The sequence below is a fragment of the Tachysurus vachellii genome, chromosome 13 (assembly GCF_030014155.1).
Source record: "Tachysurus vachellii isolate PV-2020 chromosome 13, HZAU_Pvac_v1, whole genome shotgun sequence".
Taxonomy (NCBI): Eukaryota; Metazoa; Chordata; class Actinopteri; order Siluriformes; family Bagridae; genus Tachysurus; species Tachysurus vachellii.
In genome coordinates, this window is record NC_083472.1 from 9,893,205 (window position 1) to 9,914,693 (window position 21,489).

At 38.4% G+C, this 21,489-nt stretch overlaps 1 protein-coding gene across 3 annotated transcripts in view; it reads right to left on the minus strand.

Moving 5' to 3' along the window:
• LOC132855683 (serine/threonine-protein phosphatase 2A 55 kDa regulatory subunit B beta isoform-like) overlaps positions 1-21,489 on the minus strand; it is a 51,537-nt gene that overhangs the window by 25,631 nt on the left and 4,417 nt on the right. Inside the window, exon 1 of one of the 3 annotated variants that reach the window (XM_060884842.1) lies at positions 20,966-21,419. The exons of 1 other annotated variant lie outside the window; for it this stretch is intronic. In XM_060884842.1, coding sequence (XP_060740825.1) covers positions 20,966-21,098 — 133 coding nt within the window. In that variant the 5' untranslated portion in view covers positions 21,099-21,419. Of the gene's footprint in view, positions 1-853; positions 1,471-20,965; positions 21,420-21,489 lie in introns of those variants that run through there. One more of the 3 variants, XM_060884844.1, reaches the window with a different exon arrangement.

Consider the following 21,489-nt stretch of genomic DNA (forward strand, 5'->3'; position numbering starts at 1 on the left):
AAAGGACTGTGTGTGTACGGTGCCCTGCAATGGCGTCCCATTCAGGGTGTGTCCCCACCTTGCACTTAATGTGACCCTTCCCATGATAAACACAATGATGAAAATAATGAAATGATGTCTTACTTCTAATGCGTGCAGTGATATTCCACAGACAGCATATTGATTTCTGGCAGACAGGCCCTGTGAGTCTGCAACATTCAGATTCTTCTAGACAGAGCTCTCTGCCTTTTTTAGATTGTAATCATAGGATACATATTCACAATATAATCATTTTACAGATTCTGATCTGAATTTTCATTCTAATGCTTAATTCATTAGCACAATTTTCACTATAAACTATAATCACCAACTCATCATCATCATCATCATCATCATCATCATCATCATCAAGACTGCATTGTATCTAGGTTACTCATGGATTAACTCAGAGTTGATCCACGATGTGATCTCCTTGCATAGCAGAGTGTCTGGGTGTCGACGCAAACCCAGCCGCTAAATCTCTGCAATGCAACATCTGAGTCACTCTGTGAATGGTGAATATGGTGCCACAGTGACACCCAAGAGCGCAATGTGAAAAAGGAGCCATATGAAAGCCACTCTCATCTATATCCTACACAGACCTCATCCCATGATTGGGACCTGCACTGTCCTTGCAATGACGCAAATTTATCTGGAACTATATGCGCTTTTCCAGATTCTACACCATATTAGAGAAATGTGTACAAACAAGGCGGGGTCGTGTGTGCAACATGTAGGCTATAGTACAGCCTCATTCAGCCTACCTAATCCATGACGCCCTGCCCATACCTGTGGTTATTTAAACGCACTACGATTTCCATGACTTTTTACTTACCTTCTGTTGCATAGTTGTGATCCCGAAGGAAGCTGTTGTTGATCTTGCGGTTGTCACTCTCCTCCTCCATTTATGATGCTGTGAAATCGGAAGCTTAACGCGGACATACAAGTATCCATCGTGGACGCAAACATCAGCATGAGATCAGCGGCTCCATCGCGCTGCTTCTCGTGTCTGCTGCGTCTGTCTTGAACACGAGGGAGGAATCAGTCGGTACCGGCGGATGAGGTCGTGTTGCCTCGGGGCGCATCCACTGGAAAGCCGGTGATCAAGGATGCGCGCAGCTGTGCGCAATGAGATCAGACTCACGGCAGGAGCAGCTCACCAATTCATCTTTAAGTGAAGAAGTAGGAAACCACTTCTTACACTAACCGGTGGATCTAGGCTTTCTTGTATAGGGGAAAAAATGAAATAAAAACGCCTGGAAGGAACTGCGTTGTGAATGAAGGGCACTGGACGCGGAAATGAGGGTTTGAGTGTTAAGACGGGATTTTCCACCTTCTGGAGCGCGAAGGGGGCGGAGTTAACGCGCCATATCCTATAGCTTCTATAGCAGTCGCGCGTACTAATTCTAATACTAACTGCAATTGTAGTGTGGACATGGAAAACAAATACGTTTTGTATCCGAACCGCAAGTGAATGAGTTTTAAAACAAAAGGAAAAAAAACGAAACTACCCCCCCCCCCCCAACCCCCACCAGCGCCCTATTGGCCCCTCCCTCTCACCGCGGCGCTGTCCAGCACTGAAGTGACAGCACGTGCCAATACAAGCTGCTCTACAACATACACTTAATCTCACACACATAATGCACTATAAAGGATGTGACTGAAATCATTTCACGCTCATTTGAGATTCGTTTAAGCACTGATTGGCGTCCAGCAGCACACTTTCACACATTTAAGGAATACAGGATGATTCGTCGTTTATTTTGGGAATGAATCATAGTCCAAACACTGAGACATGGTGGTGCTCAGGTCGATCCTGAGCTTGGGTTACTGTTTGTGAGGGGTTTCATGTTCTCTGTTTTTCTCACATTTCTCAAAAATTAAAAACTGACTATGCATAAACTGACTATGCTAAATTGCTTCCCTTCCAGCGTGTATACCTGCCCCCTGGAACACTAGGTTCCCTGGATAGGCTCAGGATAAAGAGATTTATGATGATGATGATGATGATGATGATGACAATAATACTGCACCTCCACCATCCTCCCTCATTCATAACTTAAAGGTGGCTCCACCATCCAAAATAAGTTTTACTGAAGGGAAATATATGAAAAGAAAAGGAAAAGCACAGACACACTTTTTTTTTTATTAAAAGAACAAACTAGAGTCCATCAATTTCTGATAGATTACTTTTTAGCATAATGCCCCTCCTTAAAAACTGCTTGCAGACTAGACACTGATTAATTGGATTATGAAGCTTGCCGTTGGCGCTCTAACTCTGGGACAATTTCATTTGCATGATGCTTTTAATATAAGACTCTGCAGGACACTGCACTCGTTCTTTAAAGCTGTAGTCTTCTGCATATTTAATTTGTACTAATCTGCCTGATGGCATTACCTATAAAGAATCTGATTTGCAATGCAAAATCACACATACTGTCACATGTACAGAACAATGTTTGTTAAATTACTGCTCACTGCATGCACCTTTATCAGGGACAGTGTTTACTGGATGAAAGGAGTCTGCACACTGGTTTATGGTTTATTAGGCATACTGTGTCCTTGTAAATCATGGGCAATGTTATGTTATGCACAATGAATGCCAGGTTTACCACTGCTCAAGCACTGCATGGTAACTTAAGTGTGGTTAAGTGTGGATGTTATATCAATGTAACGATCCCTTCAAGTTTTAATGGACCATAAAATGTTTTTAAAAATTGGAAAACACTGTTTTAAGAGATAAATAATGAATCTCAAACGCTTATTTGAACTACCAGTTATCATTCCAAATAGATGTTATTGTGAGATCTTTATATATTTGATCCAATTTACAGTACAATATAATTAATCACATTTATCACAACTCGTAGAAATTGCCCATAGGAGGGAATATGTGTGCATGGGCTCCGAGGTGTAAAAGACCTTACCAAGAACGTAGAGCTGTTCTACATGTCTTAATTCTGTCCTGTGACTTTTGTTGTAACATATTAAACCAAGAATACAAAAAAATGTAATTTTTAATTATGGAAAACACCCTTTCCATTACAGTACATGCTCACAGCGCATAACTACTGTATATTACTGTATATTACACACTACTGCTGCTGTATATTGCACAAAAAGCATAATATTGCACAATATTGTTATTTGCACTCCCACACTCTATGTACATTACTGATTGTTTATATTTCATGTTCATATTTTATATATTTTATTCATTCTATATCCATATTTCATACTTATACTGTCTATATTGTATCTCCTCATCTGCATTGTTTTCTTGTATAGTATAGTGTTATTTATGTCTGTACCTTTGAGAGTCACAAACTGCTGGAACCAAATTCCTTTTGTGTGTCAACACACTTGGCCAATAAATCTGATTCTGATTCTGACTCTGATAACACTGGAAATGTTGCAAAAAAAGTAAGAAATTAAAGTAAGAAAGGCTGGCAGAACAAGATATTATTAACTACACAGATTGAAGAGCTAAAAATGTAATCAACTTAAATCACAGGAAAAAAAATCATGAGCCTGTCGGGATATTTGCTAAATACTGTATGTATGAGAAAGTGGTGCAGCAGGATAGATTTGCAGCCTCAAAGCTCCATGGTTTCCAGTTCAGTCCTAAGCTCCTAAGTGAATGTTCTCTATGTGTCCATGTGGGTTTTGTCTAGGTTTCTTCCTACTTCCCAAAAATCTTGACAGTAGGTGTACTGCCTATTCTAAATTGGACCAATGTTTGAATAAGTCTGTGAATTTGTGGACATGTTGTCCTGCGATGGACTGGCTGTATTCACAACTGGTGTATTCACAACTGGTACCCATTGATCCGGCAATAGGCTCCCGGGAATCAATGAATCAATAAATGAAGAATGAATGTATGGGACAAAATAAGTCAATACTGACACAGTAAATGTTGTATTTCCTGTTCTGCATATTTGCTAGAAAAGAAGAAAAAACAAACCATTTCTTTCTGATCCTGATGACTACCAATTTGGTGAAGTCTAATACATGTCACTGGCTTAATTTGAGTTTGTGGTAGTTTTTATTTATTTTATTTTGATTTAAACAAGGAAAAACTATTTTTAAACAAAAGCCTTTATTCAAATTTTCTGCACCTTCTCTTTTCAAACCCTGCTGCTTTTTTTAGCCTGCCTCAACCCTGAACACAACCTTTATCATTATTTAAACAGGGTGGCAAAAATCAATAATTTCCTGTCAGGAGAGGGGGGAATCCTCAGTCGATGATAAATCCCAGCTAGCTTTTTCTAATGATCAACAGGGTGGTTTGGAGTCTGTGTATAAATAGATGGATCGGAGGGCGGGATAGACGACGATTAAGAAAAAGACAATGATTGGAACCGAGCGAAAAATAAATGTAGTGAGCAAAGATTTAAGCCATGTGCACAGTGTAATTATAGAGAAATCGAAAATGAAGCTACAGAGGCAGATTACGTTCAGCGGTAGTGTTTTAAAAAAATCCTTCCTAAACATGTTTGTGTCTTCAGCATGTACATCTCCTACACTTGGTCTTCACAAATACACAATGCTTTCTTTCACAGATCTATTTCAGTCATCATGCTATGAAGAATCATATACCTCAGTGTAAGGCATTTTGTTAATTTTTTCCTCAGTAGTATGTTCCAATGTTTTATATTCTAACAAGATAAAAACTACAGGGATTTATTTTTAAATAAACTGACTGAGCAAGTGTATTTCTTTAAGAGAGCTTGAAGTTCAGAGATACATGAAATGATGTGTATCAAGGCAACGCCACATAACACGGGGAGCAATTACACCAACACGATATTTAAGTCATGGCCAATTTATTGTATTGATATGTAGTAATAGCCTGACCTAGGGGCGTGTCTCAATGCCTGCCTTCGGGTGCATGCCACCTCCTGGCTAGTCAGATGTTACAGACTAGCAAGTGTCCTGGTCGATGTTCGGCAAAAGCCATGGCACGATCTATCAATAACTCATTATTGATTTTGATCTGAATGAACAAAATATTCTGGTGAAAGAGCACATATTGTTTAGGCTTTTAATAGTGGAAGGTTAAGTGTTTGTGTATGGTATGGTTATTACTATTAAATAGTATATAAGCTGCATTCAAAAAGCTGATTGTTTGTACAGTTCTGCCAGATGGGGCTGTCTTAAAGTGCTCAATGTAATAGGATTTGCACGGCAAACCATCTGCAAGGAAAATTTCACAGGTGAGGAATTTTGTCTGCTCTAGCTGTTACACACAGCATGGGGATTGTGATGTTTTTTTTTTTTTAAATTATAAACTGGATGTATAACACCGTCACACCATTATCCAAGATATAAACCAGACGACTGAAATAAGAAGCTTTATAATTGGGTGGTTGAGAGAGTGGGGGGAGAAAAACACAGGGAGCAGCAGAACCAGATGGATGTGTATGGAGTTTGTTTGTTTGTTTATTTATTTATTTATTTCTCTATTTATTTATTTATTTATTTTTGGTCGAATCCATCAAACCGAGCCTAGAGGCCAGCCGAGTTTACACATAATACCATTCCAAATTAAAGCAGTGATCGGGTCGCTCCATCATTGTTCTTCATGACATTTACACTTGACATGAATGCATACTGCATAATGACAGCCCATGAATTCAGCAGCCTCTGAAATCAAGCGTGCATGTTACTCATGTCAGTTACAAATATTCGGCAGCACATACATATTTATGCACACCCACGTTTGCATGCATGTTAACACACGCACACACAAATGCTCAAAACCGCAGAGTCTGTAGTGCTGAAAAAATGGGTTTCCATTCAGTGTTTCAGCTCAGTGTAGCAGCTTCCCCCTCAACTCCGAGTGTATCAGCTATGGCACTGCTCTGGGAGAAATACTTTACTATCATACTGGTTGCTAGGAAACTGCTGGTGGTGCAACATTGCTATGCAGCACAAACCCTGTCTACATAATTGGATCGTTAAAAATCATAAACATCATCATTTCTCTCATATCTGTCCTAACGCACTTCAAGCAGATCCGAACATCCTTTCCAACAAACGAGGTTAACAGTCTGGACACTGAAAATTAGCACTGAAACCACTTGTTTATTTGATTATTTGCCATGTGAAATGATGGGCTATTGTGAATAGCAGTGCTGATGTTACAGTAAATATGATTTTTAATAGAGAGCATAAATAAAAACTACATTCATTTCCTGGGAGTTTCCATATGGCTTATTAATCATGATGTGTAACAGTTGTAACTTTCTCTCATTAATTATTCTACTTCTCATCCCTGTGCACTGGAGGGCTTCTGTCTATGATAATGTATGACTGTATATTTAACAATCACAAAAATTGGATAAAATGCATGTGGAGTCAGGAGACAAGCTGCTACCTCTGGGGTGTTTTTTTCCACCCACTGACTAAATGGTCTCTATAATTGTAATTTGTTAATTGTAGATAGACTCTTGTAGCTATTATACATAATCACAGCCATTACTGATTGCTATTTTGCCTCTCCATATCCCTTTTTTCTCTCTGTCAAATGCTAAAAAAAAATGCACTGTTCTTCACACTGGCAGTCAAAAGAGCAGGAGACTGTCTGGGTTTCAGCAGAATGGCTGAAAGTCTAATGATGAATATTTCAACAGAGTGGAGGCAGATGTAGAAAGAAGACTGCGTATGCCTGCAAGCCATGTTATAGCAGACGTCTATGAGCATTACCATAACACTTTGCATTTTTTCAGCTCATCCCAATCTCTCCTGCCCCCGACACACACCCTGTAATCTGCAGGACAATCTCATTTGGCTGAGCAGCTGCCACCGGAGATCACAGGGAGGAAGCCAAGCTGTCGACAGATGACCTGACTCTGACCACCCGCTCTGGTTTACTTGATTTCTCACTCTGTCTTACTAAATTTCTCGCTTCCCCTCCTTCTTTTACCTTCTTCTTTCACTAATCTCCAACCACCCCCAACCCCAGGGACTGTTTAAGCTGTGCCATCTTTCTAAGACTTTGGTGTCTGGCATACGATCACAATTACACTATAAACACTGTGTATATTGACTTGGACAAGTTAGACAGGAGAGGAATAGTGCATGGGAGAATACTTACTCTGAGGCAAATCAGATTAATCAGGCATAGTGTAAGCTATAACACAATATTGGTACCCCAGGAAAAAGCTCACTTTTCACTTTGGCACTGCTTTTGATTTACAGTTCAGATCAGTACAGTAATCATCTAACACCTTACAGAATCAGTGCAAGCACACAACCTGAAATACTGACAAGTTGTTGATGTATGATCACTTAGTCCAGATTGTACATGAAGATGGGCATGTGTAGCAGCAGAGTGTGAGGGAAATATTGTTGTGAACAGGAACCCCACGCCACAGTGAGCATGAGTGACGGACACGAGTGGTCGGTGCCATATGGTGTTCAACATGTCGTAGCCAGAGACACAGTGCTGTCCTATTGAGAGGAATAAATCTGACTGGAAAATCCTGCGAGGAAATGTGTCTGGGGGTGTACATGAGGTGTTTAAAAGGAAGGTAGAACAGAATACTAAAAGGATAATGTACATCACAGTGGATGCAAGTCGATATCAATAGTTTCTGTTATAGTTGAGAAAATGTGTTCACTGGTCAGAAGGTGTTATTGTATAGAGAATGCACCACATGACCCATCTCAAGGTCTCAAGTTTCTCCTCAAGCTTTGGGGGTTTCCTTCAAGTTCTCAGTTTTCCTCCCAAGATCATGCTTGCCATCTCTAAATTGTCCTTATTGTGTGAATAGGTGTGTGATTGTGTGTGAGATTGAGCCTGTTATGAGTTGGCACCCTCGCCTTGTGCCCTGAGTTCCCTGTGATAGGCTCCAGGCTGATTTAGATCCTGTGCAGGAAAAGCAGTACAGAAAACTGACGAATAGATGGGCATTCACTATTTTCAGTAATATAACAAGACGTGTCTTTACAAAAAGAGAGCCTGGTGAGTTATTTACTCTGTAACGTAAGTGATAACAGGAACTGACTTATCTTGAAGATGACATTTAACAACATTATATGCAAATATATATGGTTAGAAAGTATGGTGTTGGATTGTCATAAAGTTAAAAATTTAATTTGTGGCCAAACTGATAAAGTCTAGGAGGAATAAAACACTTTGGGACACAGTGTGATTGGAGAATAATCTTTAGGGTGGTAATAATATCTCTAGTTGGTACCAGGAAGTCCTTAAAATGTGAAATGTAATAAATTTTTATTTAAAAGCACCAGAATTATACAACAATAATAACAAAAAATAACGAAGAACATTAAAATATTCTATAGTAATTACATATTACATTAAAAATTAATATATTTATACACATACTCTGTGCATACTTACTATACTATAATAATTGGCCAATTTATCCATATCCGTATCCATATCCATTTGTTGTCCGGTGCAATAAACCTCTGTAAGAATGTCGCTGATTCAATATTATTTGTGTGGTGGCTCAAAATCAACAATGACACAAAGATGATAGTGTGTGTGTGTGTGTGTGTGTGTGTGTGTGTGTGTACTGTTGGTACAAGTATAATGCAGCAGTTTTGTTTTAGAGCAATGTATAAACTCATTCACCTTATCGGTTTACAGCTGGAGACATTGTACAGGTAGTGCTTATTCAGCAGGGTATGATGTTCCTGTTAAGAACATTCAAACTGACTGCTCTCAGTGGTGTAATGAACTTCTAACCACAGCAGAATCTGTCACTACCTTCAAAACCCACCACTTCTGTTAACACTTAACTAAGTCCTAACTTATCCTCACTCACAAAATGCACTTACTTTAGCTCTTACACCTCTACTCTGAGCACTTCTCTCCTCTAGAATGCGTTTAAAAAATCCTGTATGATAGCACCACTTGTATCGTCCTCTCCTTTTTATATTGTTTTATATTGTTATATATGTCACTTTGGATAAGAGCATCTGCAAAATGAATAAATGTAAATGTAAATATACTAAACTTGTGTTAAATTCATTAGTATTACTGCACGAAATATTGTTTGAGCATTCAGTATTCACATACAGTATTTACACTGGTCAGTGCTGTTTCTGTTTACTGTTTATTGTCTTTTGTGTATTGTATTTTTTGTACTTTTTGTATTGTCTTGTAAGGTTTTGTCTGCACTGTCTTTTGTCCTGCACTGTCTTTTGTCCTGCACTGTCTTTTGTCCTGCACTGTCTTTTGTCCTGCACTGTTTGCACAGTTGCACTTTATGTGGCTAGGACTGCTTACAAGTCCATAGCCCTGTCTTTGTTTTATGTAGCACCATGTCTTATGTCTTATTTCACTGTGTACTGTAACAGCTATATATGGTTGAAATGACAATAATAGCTTCTTGACTTGACTTGACTTGACTCTAGGCCATCATCATCGTCAGTTTCTGACAAAAGGATTGATATTTGGCTGCATATTGCTTATTAGTATTATTATTCAATTATGCAGGTACATTTTCAGTATACTCTCGTAATATGCCATAATTCTTGATACAATCAATAGTTTGTATAAAACATTACCAGCTTAAAGAGCTTACATAACAACACTACCATCTGCTGGCTTAATGTTGCAGTGAGCAAATAAAAGCAATGACAAATTGTAACTCTAGGGGGCACTGTATGCTCAAAATTGTATAACTCGCAAACAAATGGACAAAAAGGATGAGCATACAGTGCTTTAATAAGGTTTTATGCAACGACGACTCACAAGAATAGCTTCAATGCACCTTGGCATAGATTCTGCAAGTCGCTCGAACTGTACTGCTGAGATCATCATTTATCTAAAAGACTGGTGTTTTGAGGATGGTGGTGGTGGAGATCACTGTCCAAAACCCAAATCTGAAATCTCCAAGTCCAGAATCTCTCATGTATTTTAATTGTGTTGTGATCTGGTTACTGCAAAGACAATTACATAACATTTACAACATTTTCTTTTCTGTTAAACTATTCAGTAAGTTATCATGCTCACTGAGAGACCACTACACATCAAGAGAAAAATGCTTCATTATAGGAGAGAGGATCAGTCAAAATAAATCTGTACTGCTTTGTGGTGACCTTTTACTTTAAGGGGAAAAATAGATCCAAACCATGCCAGCAAATTGCAGAAAGTCATGGTTTCTTCCTTTAACTCCTCACCCATTTGTATTTCACAATACTTCTAGCAGTGCGTTTATAGAGCGGTGGTGAAAGTTTAGATCAGAATTTCCCACGTGCTCAGTGTCCTCTGGTTCAAAGGCTACAGCTGCAGAGGACAGAGGCATGTTAATCTTTGTTTATAATTGCATATGAGTGTACAGGAAATGTCACGAGGAATTTCATAGGACAATGAACAGGAACACACACAATCCATATGTTATAAAACAAACAGTAAAAGGGAGGAGGAGAAAGGACATCAAGAAACATGCAAACACACACACACACACACACACACACACACACACACACACACACAGTCACATGCTAAAACATCATTTAACAAGTAATGTCCTTGAGCTGAGTCCTTAGGGAGATAGCAGCTAAATAGGAGCTCTCAGAGCTCAGGCCTTCCCACTGAGTCAGCAATTCCCCACATTACACACCAGTCATGCCTCTCTCTCACATGCACACATACAAACACACCCCTCTGGTTCCAATACCCTGTTTCACTCAAACGGAGCCAGGTCATGGTAGATCACACATGCCTCCTTCATCCATCCCCCTGGACATCTGTACAGTGTTGCACAAGGTAGACAGATTTACACTAAAGCTGCTGTTAACTGGGATGTGCTATTGATCAAAGCTCTGGGGAAACACAGTCCTGGATCGATGACACTGTGCAGGCCTCTGCTGCCGACAACACAGACGTAAAATATTATTTAAACTCCAGTATCTCACTCAGTTCAGCAATGTGTTCAAGAGCAGGATGGCTGAAGCCAAGACAATGCAGCAGGATAAAAGATGAAAATTAATTTTAGTCCACAACTCGTCCGTCTGCTGTCCTGGAAAACATAAAACAGATATCTGACAGTTGCTTATAATTCCTGAAGCCCTTTTGTAAATGTCTGAACAGACTGAAGAAAAGATGTTTTCAAGCTAGGTTTCTGGAGCTTGTGTGAGATATAGAGGCAATAAACAAGAAAGCTTTCAGATCTGCTTATGTCTCAGCATGATGTCAATACTAATAGAATCTCACACAACATATGAGGCTCACAAACACTCACTCACTAGAATCCATGTCTAATATTACTCTCACCAACTTGCCTAAGCACCCTTTCGTTAGTGTTGATTATGGCATCCATTCACCCCCTAATACCCCCCACCTCACCACACACACACACACAGCGTCAGAGTTCCGGCTGTGTTGGCTAGCTGTTAGAGTTTCCTGGAAACAGACAGAGGGTGACGTCCAAGTCCTCTCTCTTCCAGAAACTTCTTTTAGATTCACATGCTAATATTTGAGTGAAAGTAATAACAAAATAAACAGTAAAAGCAAAAGCCTTTTCCTTTCCTGGACTGTACATAAGTTTTCTTTAAACCATGTTTTCCACATTAAAAATCTAATGTATTATTTACACCCTTGTCAGCTTTGTGTCATTCACGGTTCGGGCTTTAAACAGCTCATTAAGATGAGCAACACTTCACATTTTCAAAGAAAATTCTGTTACACGGGATTATACTTGAGACTTTATTTCGCTTTCACTGAGTGTTGCTTCACAAACAAAAGTCTAGATCAGTATATATCTAGAATTTTTTGGATCCCATGGCTTTATTGGGGTGATTATCTAGGATCAAATATGCATTTGCATCCATAGCTAATGACATAATGTGTCTACCCCTACCTGGCATGTGTATGCCAACAGACATAAGAGGCACCCAGTTAAACATTACCATTTCTCATCTAGTAAGCTGCAAAAAAGTTATAGCTAAAATAGAGCTAGGCTACGGTTTATCAGCTACTGTTTATCAGGCTTACTGTTTATAATCTTATGAAGTACACTAGCATTATGTATTCAATATTATTAGCTAAAGCTAATAACAGACTGAAGAATTTCAGCATTACATTGGAAAAGGGAAAAGTTTGAGCCTGTGTTATCTAGCGGAAACATGCTTGTTCTTACACAACCTTACATCCTTGCTATTGGAAATAAACAGTCAAATTTCCCAGATGTGGATGTTTATTTAGGATTCAAACTGGCCCAACACAGCGAGTCATTCAGTTAGGTGTCATATGTCATGGAAATAATAGTAATAAGCAAAATAAGAATAATGTTTTACTAGATTGTCTGTGCTAGAGTGAGACTGACACCGGATAGTGTGATTATAAATAATTTCAGACAGATTTTTCCATATAATCATATAACAGCTATGAACCAGAGAGAGTAAAGCCAACTAACCACAGACCATTCAAAATGCGTCTCATGCTGTGTCACAAGGCAGCATAACACAGTCAGAGGGGCTCACTGATGTCTGCCATAATGTTGCTGAGACTGACAGAGAGTATGCCATCCTTCCTACCTAAAAAACAAGGCTCTCTTAAAATATCTTGTTCTTAAGGAAGGCTTTGGTATGGTTGGGATCTCTGAAAGGTCAGTATGAACACTTTTCTATTCACAGAATATTCATTCACGCTTACGAACTTGCCAGTTAATTCCCACTTTCATTCCTGTGTGAATGAAAGTCTTGAAGGAAATGAGGGAAACCAGCACCTCTGTGAAAAAGTGCTATTGTGAGTGCACAGACACCTGGGTGCTCTGTAGAGTGTTTTTGTCTGGGTTCAGCTTTTGTCTGTGGTCTTGGTTATAAGGGCCATCACTCTACAATGTATGTCTACTGCCTGACACATTTTTGTTGTTTACTTAAAGCTGGATTTCTTGTTCTCCTCATTCTCATCCTCTTCTTCTTAAACTAATTGAATAAATACTTTGATTAGGCAGGTGGGTTAAGAAAAAGTGCACGACAAAGACACACACAAAGCATAAGTCTGTCATCAAGCCGTGTGCATGAAGGTAGGTATAAAGTATAAGCTGGTGGAATAAACTTCCCCTAGATGTCTGAACAGTAGAGTTACTGGCTGTCTTCAAATGATCTCTTCAAAAGACCTGCCATTCCTGAAGCACTAAATGTTATTTACATTTATGGTATTTGTCCTTTAAAAAGAATGATTTATATTTATCTCGATTATACAAATGAGCAATTAAGAGCCTTGTTCAGGGGCCTAGCATTGGCAACATAGTGGTCCTGGGATTTGAACGCACAAATCAGTAGTCCAACATCTTTCCTACAGAGCTACCACATTTCTGTGTGTTGTCTGTGTGATTTTGTTGCTATGTTACCTCATACTTTAGACTGATATTATTAGTCTGTGACCTAGTGATCCAGTATGAGGATGTATATTGAGACTTCAAAGCACTTTTGTAATTCTCTCTGCATGAGAGCATCTGCCAGATGCTGTAAATATAAATGTAACAAATAACAGTCACAAATAACAATCCCTTAAACAACTGTAAAAAATAATGGAATCATGCAAATGTCAAGAATCATACACCGATTTGGATGCAAATACAGAGTGGATTCACAGACAGGTTCAGATACATCTCCAGGAACAGGTTAACATCATTGGCCTTAAGAGATTTTGCAAAACAATATCAAATACAAACAGTTGTACATATAACAAAAGCACTTGTGCTATTTAGTAAAATCCCCTAGGCTCATGACCATCGATCACATTGAAGCTAAAAAAGGCTGGCTGTGTGTATATGTCTAACACATAAAAGTGCAGTGCAGCTCCAGACAGTATAACAGCGAATAAAATAGGAAGAGATAATAAATATGTGATGACTCAGAGGTCATAACAGTATTCCCATATGTAGTTAGTTTCTTTAATCCTTCATTTCGCCTAGAGAGAGGAGGAACAGAAACATAGAGATAGAGCAAGAGAAAGAAAGAAAAAAAATTAGAGAAAAGATTCAAAGCTTTAAGAAACCTTGAAACTAAAATGTTTAATGTTTAGTTATGGCCAATGTGTATCGCTTTGACTTATTGAGTGTACAATAGACATGCTCTATTCAGGCCACACAGCTGCCCTTGTCCTTGGTGCTGAATATCATCAATACCCCTGTTAAAATTGCAGGTTTCTCTAATATATTAAAAAAAAGTTAAAAAAGTAAACAAAAAAAAAAAAAAAAAAAAACATTTGTGAAAACCTAATAGAATATTTTAGATGGAGAAAACAGAATAAAAGTTATAATAACCTGGTTTCACAAGTTTGTATGCAATTGTATAATGGGGCTTGTACTCAGAATGATCCAATCACATTCAAACTCATGCTTAAAAGTAATTATCATACACCTGTCATTAATGAAGTGATTCTGATTAACTCAAAATACGATCAGCAATTTCTGTAGGATCTTCATTTTTCATCTGACTGCTAAAGCCATCGTAGTATGGTTGGCAGATCTGATATATGATATATAATTAGTGAATTAAAATGTAGGGATAATACTAATGTATTACAACAAGCCTAGATGAAGGAGGTTTATAAAATTTAAGCATGTGTGTCGAGCAGAATTACATCCAGAACATAGATTCAAGAAAGCATCAATCTATAAACTACTGTATAAGAATGCATGGGCATACAAGGTATTAAAGAATATTTATAACACATTATCCCTTTGTTTGTTTGGGGATAATGGAACAGGCTAATAGAATATGGATTAGCTAGGTTAGGCCCAGGGTAGGCCTGAGCTGTGACCCTGACCAGGATAAAGATGACATTCAGAAGGGAAGTTTCAAACTGAAATACTTTTTTAAAATGATCTAATAATTTCGGTTATATGTAACGATGAAGGAGCGTGCATAAAACATAACACAATGTCTCCCCAAAAAATGCCATCTTCACTAAACTTTAAGGGTATAAAAACAAAACAGTAATCCAGCATTTATGACATGAATGGTACAAGAACCAACACTCTACACTTTGTCTACCAAATCAAGGCAATCATTTCATATTATTTTATTACACAATCTGTTGCATAATGTGGAATAGTTGTATAATACTGTACAATACAATCTCTTAGAGCAGAGCAGTGACAAAAGTGTGCTCATTCAGACAGATCACAGTGTTCACAGATACACACAAATGCACTGAGTCGTGTGTTCTTCATGTCTTTTGCACTTTCTAAAGGGAACACGAAAGTTCTATTATTCAATACAGAATACTGCAAAAAAAGAGAAGTAAGAAACAGAGGGCATGTGAGAAAAAATTTTATACCTTTGATAACCTGACTGAACTACTAACAAGCTAACAAACTACAAAATCTAAAAAAGTATGAGCTGGTTAGAGGTGTCACATATCATTTTGCTGATTCATTCGCTTCTAGTCACTGGCCCAGCAGAGCCCTTCTCGAAGGTGACTGTTTCCTGGCTTTACAGAACAGACAATAGAGCTCCTTATCTCTGAACACTGCTGCTGAACCTCTCAAACTAAAGCATTTACAATGAGATTAAATATATCTAGGCTTGCTGCCTCCCTGCCTCGCATACTCTCATCTCCTCTGGAGTGTCTGTAAATCAGCTGACATGGTGTGAGTAGGCCCTCCAAAAGCAGCACTTTCACTGCGGATGTTCCTGTCTCGTTGTGTGCAGAAAAAACCTCCTCAGCAATGGTACAGATTATTGGCATTGTTCCATCAAGCCCTATCACCATACACACACATACACACACACAGCGGTGGCAGCTCATACATAAAGACAGATGTAACCATATCAATATGTTTTACAAATGTTATTGTCCATAAATTCACTTCTTTTATTGTAAATTTCTTTAAAACATTCTACCTTTTTAAAATTACCAACAGTTTTAAAACATTGCTATTTGACAGACAAAAGCTGATGTTCCATCGAGACAGTCACATTTGTAAAGGTTGCACGATTCTCACTGCCCCAGTTATCTCCACAGAGTTAATACTGCACCTTGTGGTCAAAAACTGAAACCATAACAAGCACTTATAGGGGCCTATTGGGGAAAGAAACACACTGCCTCATGCTCATTCTATACAAATATCCAGTGGAGTAGACACGTCATACACAAAAGTTAATGACGGTTAGTTTTAACAATAAGGATTCATATTAATATACGACTCCATATTAATGGCCGTGGAATTTGTAATGGGATGTCCAACAATCTTCCATAGGTGTTGTGGTCAGGTGGCAATATAGTATAAAAATTGGGAAAAAAGTAGATAATATCTGTAAATTAAAATAGAAAAAGAAAAAACGTGTATCTTGTTTCCAATGCCTCAGGTCCTACGTGTGGGTTTGGAGATGTTGTTGGTAAGTCTTGTCTAATGATATTATTTCTTCTGTGTGTACCGCGCACACTGTGACAGGAAAAACACCTGCTGTATCAAACAAAGGTACATCTAAAACTGTTGAATTCGAGCTGCTGGACTGTGTATTAGCTCACCTTGTTTTTGACTGCATACTACTTCACACTACAAAGTGGCTTACAGCTCAAATCTACTATGACAGCCTCTCGATTTAATTTAGTCATTTTTATCATCATCCTGCTTCAAAAATATCAATGCTCACAGGTTGCTTTCAGGCAAACATAGTGAGAGCTAACCAGTTGGTGGTAGTTAAAGAACAAGTTCTTGTTAAGAGGTTTTGCTTTTCTAGCTGATGTTTGATGGTCACACTGATGTGAATAATAAAGTCATTTTATTCGCATAACATTTAGTGAGTAAATGCTTTGGATGAATCATAAAATGTGGACTACTGCACTTAATACACTTAATGACAGTGCAAAACTGGTGTCATTAGTGTGTAGGCATTATATTTAGTGTGCATTGTGTTGTGGGACACAGTCTTGAATTCTTGAAATTACAAAGCATTAACCATTTAACCCTTTAGGTCACACCCCTAACAGTTAGGATTCTCATGACCTTTTAAAAACCCACTGAAATTCAATTACAAATATCAAAGCCACCAATAATCCATCACAAGCAGAAATTAGCCTGCAGCTGTTGGAAACTACCAAAGTGACTCCAGAATAACACAGAACACACTGAAAACACACTGATCCATTATTATTACGCAAGACATTTTTTTCCTGAATGACAGTTATATTACAAGCACTTCCATCCTGGAAGGTTACTGACCAGAGCTCATACAGGGACACATATACAAATCAACTTTAAGACCTCGGTGTAAACCGTAAAAAACCCTTATATTTATAAACCCTACTTTGGGTGCAAGCCTGAACCTTGAAGCACTGGCAGCTCTCTCAGTCCTCAGTGTTGTGCTTTATTTGCCCAGGTTACTGCAGTAGCATATTAATTTAGGTCAGCTGCCCCACTCTGTTCCCCCTCACACAATTCATTCATTTCCTGTGAAGAAAAACCAAAAGCGCACTTTATTACCCAGCTGAATGTGAGGAAAGACATGCTCTGGTTCTCCCTTATAACTGGACAAATGACCATCCATAGCACAGCTTAATGTCCATCATCCTCATCATCCAGTTCTACAGACAGGTTGACAGATTAAAAGAGAAAAAAAAACACTACAATTTGCAGACATGGTTTGGGTCCTGCTTGTCTCCTTAGAGGAAGGAGTCACTGCAAATCAATACAAAACTATTCTGTTAATGGTCTCTTCCAGGATGGCAATGTCACCATCTGCAGAATACGAAGGCTCACTGGATGATTTGGTTTGGATGAAAATGGTATAAATCATATACTAAGGCCTTAACAAAAAACAGACCTAAACCCAACCCAACATCTATGGAACATCATGGAGCACCATTTTAGACAGCACAATTTTCCCCATCACCACCATCAAAACAGCAACTGAGGAAACATTGCTCATCTCTCCAGTACATTTCCACAGACTTGTAGAATCTACCAAAAAGGTGTACTGAAGCTCTTCTTATAGCTCCTTTTGTCCTAACACTTCATTGAATCATGCTTTGTTGGCTTTTCCTTTCATTTGTCAACCATCTGAGTACCAAGATTGCTCATCTGCACCATCCTTAATGATTTCTGCTCATTATTTTTTCTTGTATGATGTTGCTAGCACCAACTGTGGAGTCAGTGAGTCAGTTATATTTTGCAAATTAAGCAAGCATCGCTGTTGCAATTTTTTATATACGAAATAAATGTACTTAAATATAGTAAAATTAAATGTAGTTCCAGATATGGGCCTTTCGGCTTCAAATAAACTCGCTGGCACAGTTATGTGAGCCCCGTGGGGGAGTGGGGAGGGGTAAACGGAGGACAATCAAAGGATCATAGCTACTATTCAACAACACAATAAATATCCTGCCCCTGAGCACAGCGCTGGAATAATATGCGATTCAATAACCACAGAGCAGATGGATATATCAGTCAATACTGGTCATTTCAATTTGGCCTCTTGGTCTTTATGGTCAGGATCACAGGTTGTTTGGTGATGTCTCAAACTAAGATGATCATGTTGCAGAAAGAAAGTAGTGGTAACTTTGCAGCATACTAATTAACCCATTGTTTCCCTTGTAATAATCTTGTTAATAACTTAATAATCTTAATAACTGTGTTGTTAATGCACAAAACTACCACATTAGCTTCTAGCCAATGTGGAAAGGGGTACAGTAAGAACAAGGGCTTCAGTTTGGGCATTAACCTTAACAACTAGAAGAATGGTTAGCTATTTTGTTGCTAGACAACTAGGATCATTATTTTTCTCTGCCTCTATTATTACATAAATATTAATACTATAATCAAAACCATTCATCAGGCTCTCAGGGTTTTGTGAGTGTTGGATTAAAGATTTCTCAAACAACTGTCTGATACTGAGATTGTGGTCTTAAAATGTAGAACACAGCGCACCAAAACCAAAGACAATTTCCTACAAAGTATTTATAGCACAAGTCACAAGCTGTACATGTGCATGTCCACACAAGGCTCAAAAGATAATTATTTCTTTGTCTGCCTCTGCATTAAGTTTAAACATCCTGATCATAAGTTAAAGAGCAGGAATTCTGTGATCCATGGCTTTATCTTCTCTCGTTGCTCTTCCCTGATTTTTAGACAGATTAAACTTATAGCCTATAGCTAACCAATAAAAAGAAAATTTTTTTTTTTTTTTTACTAAATCCTCTGTAAAAAAACACACAGCAGTCTTAATAGATAGACATTGTCCAGGCCTTTCAGGATGCCTTCATTCTTTTAATCGCAATATAATACTGGTTAGTTATTTGAAACAGATTTCTCAACAGATTTCTCAAACAGTGATGTTACAATGTGCTACATGTCATCCTCTTGTCACCCTTAGAAAGTCTGCTGTTAAAGGAAAATCAACGACATGCTAACATGATGTCCCTGAAGTGAGGAGGTGTTACTATTACCAGACTGATGCTGATTATATACCAATAACAGCAAATCCCACACAGCTTTATTCCTTGTATGCTATTTTCACACATATAGCAGTGACAGCACGAAGACCGAAGACCCTTCCTTTTCAGTCAGAGTTGGAGCCATCTGATGACATGATGACATGAGCAACAGTGACTAGATGTGGATGTGTCCAGTGATGTGGATAGTTTGAGCTTTAATTCTTTGAAAATTGAGAAAAGTTTAACTTCATTCAGGTATTTAGTGACATGGTTCAGTGATTACTAATAAAAGTGAACAAAGTAAAGCACATGTAATCTGTGGCAAAGAGCACATACTCCTTCATCTTGTAAGAAATTATACATATAGCCACTGGTGAATTTTTAAACAAATGCTTTCCCTCCAGAATGTTTCATCTAACTGCAAGAACACTTGTTATTTGTGCCACCCACTAATAAAACTAATATTGTTTAGTAATTTCAAGTTTACAGTTATTGTTGTGGAAAGTCCACAAAATAAGCTATTTTCTAATTACAGTATCTTATTGACATAAGCAGCCTTTAATGTACCCAATGTACTTCATCCCTTGGACTTTCCTATAGTGGAAATGTTAAAGGAATCTTAAAGGAACAGCATTTTTACACCTTTTACATACTCTGACTTAAATTGTAAATAAACTTAAATTGTAAATAAACATTTTTTACTAAAGACTTTAACAACTAAAGACTTCAACAACTACTATGTTTTACTTTATTTTAATTAAAAACACATCTTTAATCCATGAATTTCTACAATCAGAACTACTTTCATAGCTGCTGTTCTAAAAAAATTGATCCAAACTTTCTAACCAGTCAGGGTTTAGAATTCGACGGCACAGAGAGAGAATGATGTTAATGCAAAAAAAAAGGCCTTGACAATCTCTACTCTAATAATTTTTTTCATTCTGCTTTTCATGTGTGGTGCACAAGCTGAGAAGACCAGCCCAGACTTCTCTATCCTAGCTTCTCCTTGGGAATCCCAAGATATTCCCTAGCCAACTGTGAGCCATAAACTCTCCATCTGGTCCTGGGTAAGCCTCATGATCTCCATCAAGTGGGACGTGCCTGATACAGCTCAACTTTCCGGTTCCTCTCAATTTGTAGAAACAGGAGTTTACACCAATTTCCAAGCTCCTCAATTTCTCGCAGATATTAAAACCTTGCACAGGAAGCTTATTTCTGCAGAACCTACTCGCAACTGTATTCTTGCAACACAACCGTTATCCGTGTGTCATGCATCTCACATGCTTTTTTTTTCCATCACTACTTTTTAAGATTCCAAGATACTTCCGCCGGTTTAAGTCATGTAAATGTTGCTCGGTAACTGTTTACACTTCGAGTCTTACGTTATCTCATCCAAAGCATCTTTAAAGTAAAATTGTGTCAGAATCACCCTACAACATCCTAGACAGATGCACTGATTTGATTTTGTTGGAAACTCTTTCATCTCAAACGAAAATTAGAGGCAACATGTAAGGATGAACCCCAACATCTCCAACACACACACCATCATCATCATCATCATCATCATCATCATCCTACCTTCAGCGTGGCAGGTGGAGGAAAGGATGATGCTCGGAGGACGGAAGATGTAAGGCAGGTAACGAGAGAAACATTTCATCTTTCCCCAGCTGTTTTTCTCTCTCTCTCTCTCGTCCTGCTGTGTGCTCCTCATGAGCCAAGCTGTCGCTGTGTCCTTACAGGCATTGGAGGCATTGGAAAGCTCAGTCTCAGAGTTTGTGAAGCGTCGCTCGCAGTTAAACGGAAGTGTGAATGAACGCGTCTGTGTGCGTCCGTGAGCCGTGTGTTCTCCTCTCCTCCCATCTCCGGTCTGGAGGTTGGACCGGTTGTTTACCCGGTTTCAGGGAGGGGCAGTTCATGGGTTAGAGTTAATGTTGAGACGTGGGGCATCAGTGTGTGCCCCGTGACATAGCACGGGAGGGTAAATAATGTTCACATTTACAACAGATACTGTTTCCGCTCGGTTTTAGCTTCTTATTATCTCCGTTAATAAATATGCAAAGAAAAAGAAAAAAAAAATTCGGCTACAATATGAAATTAAAGAG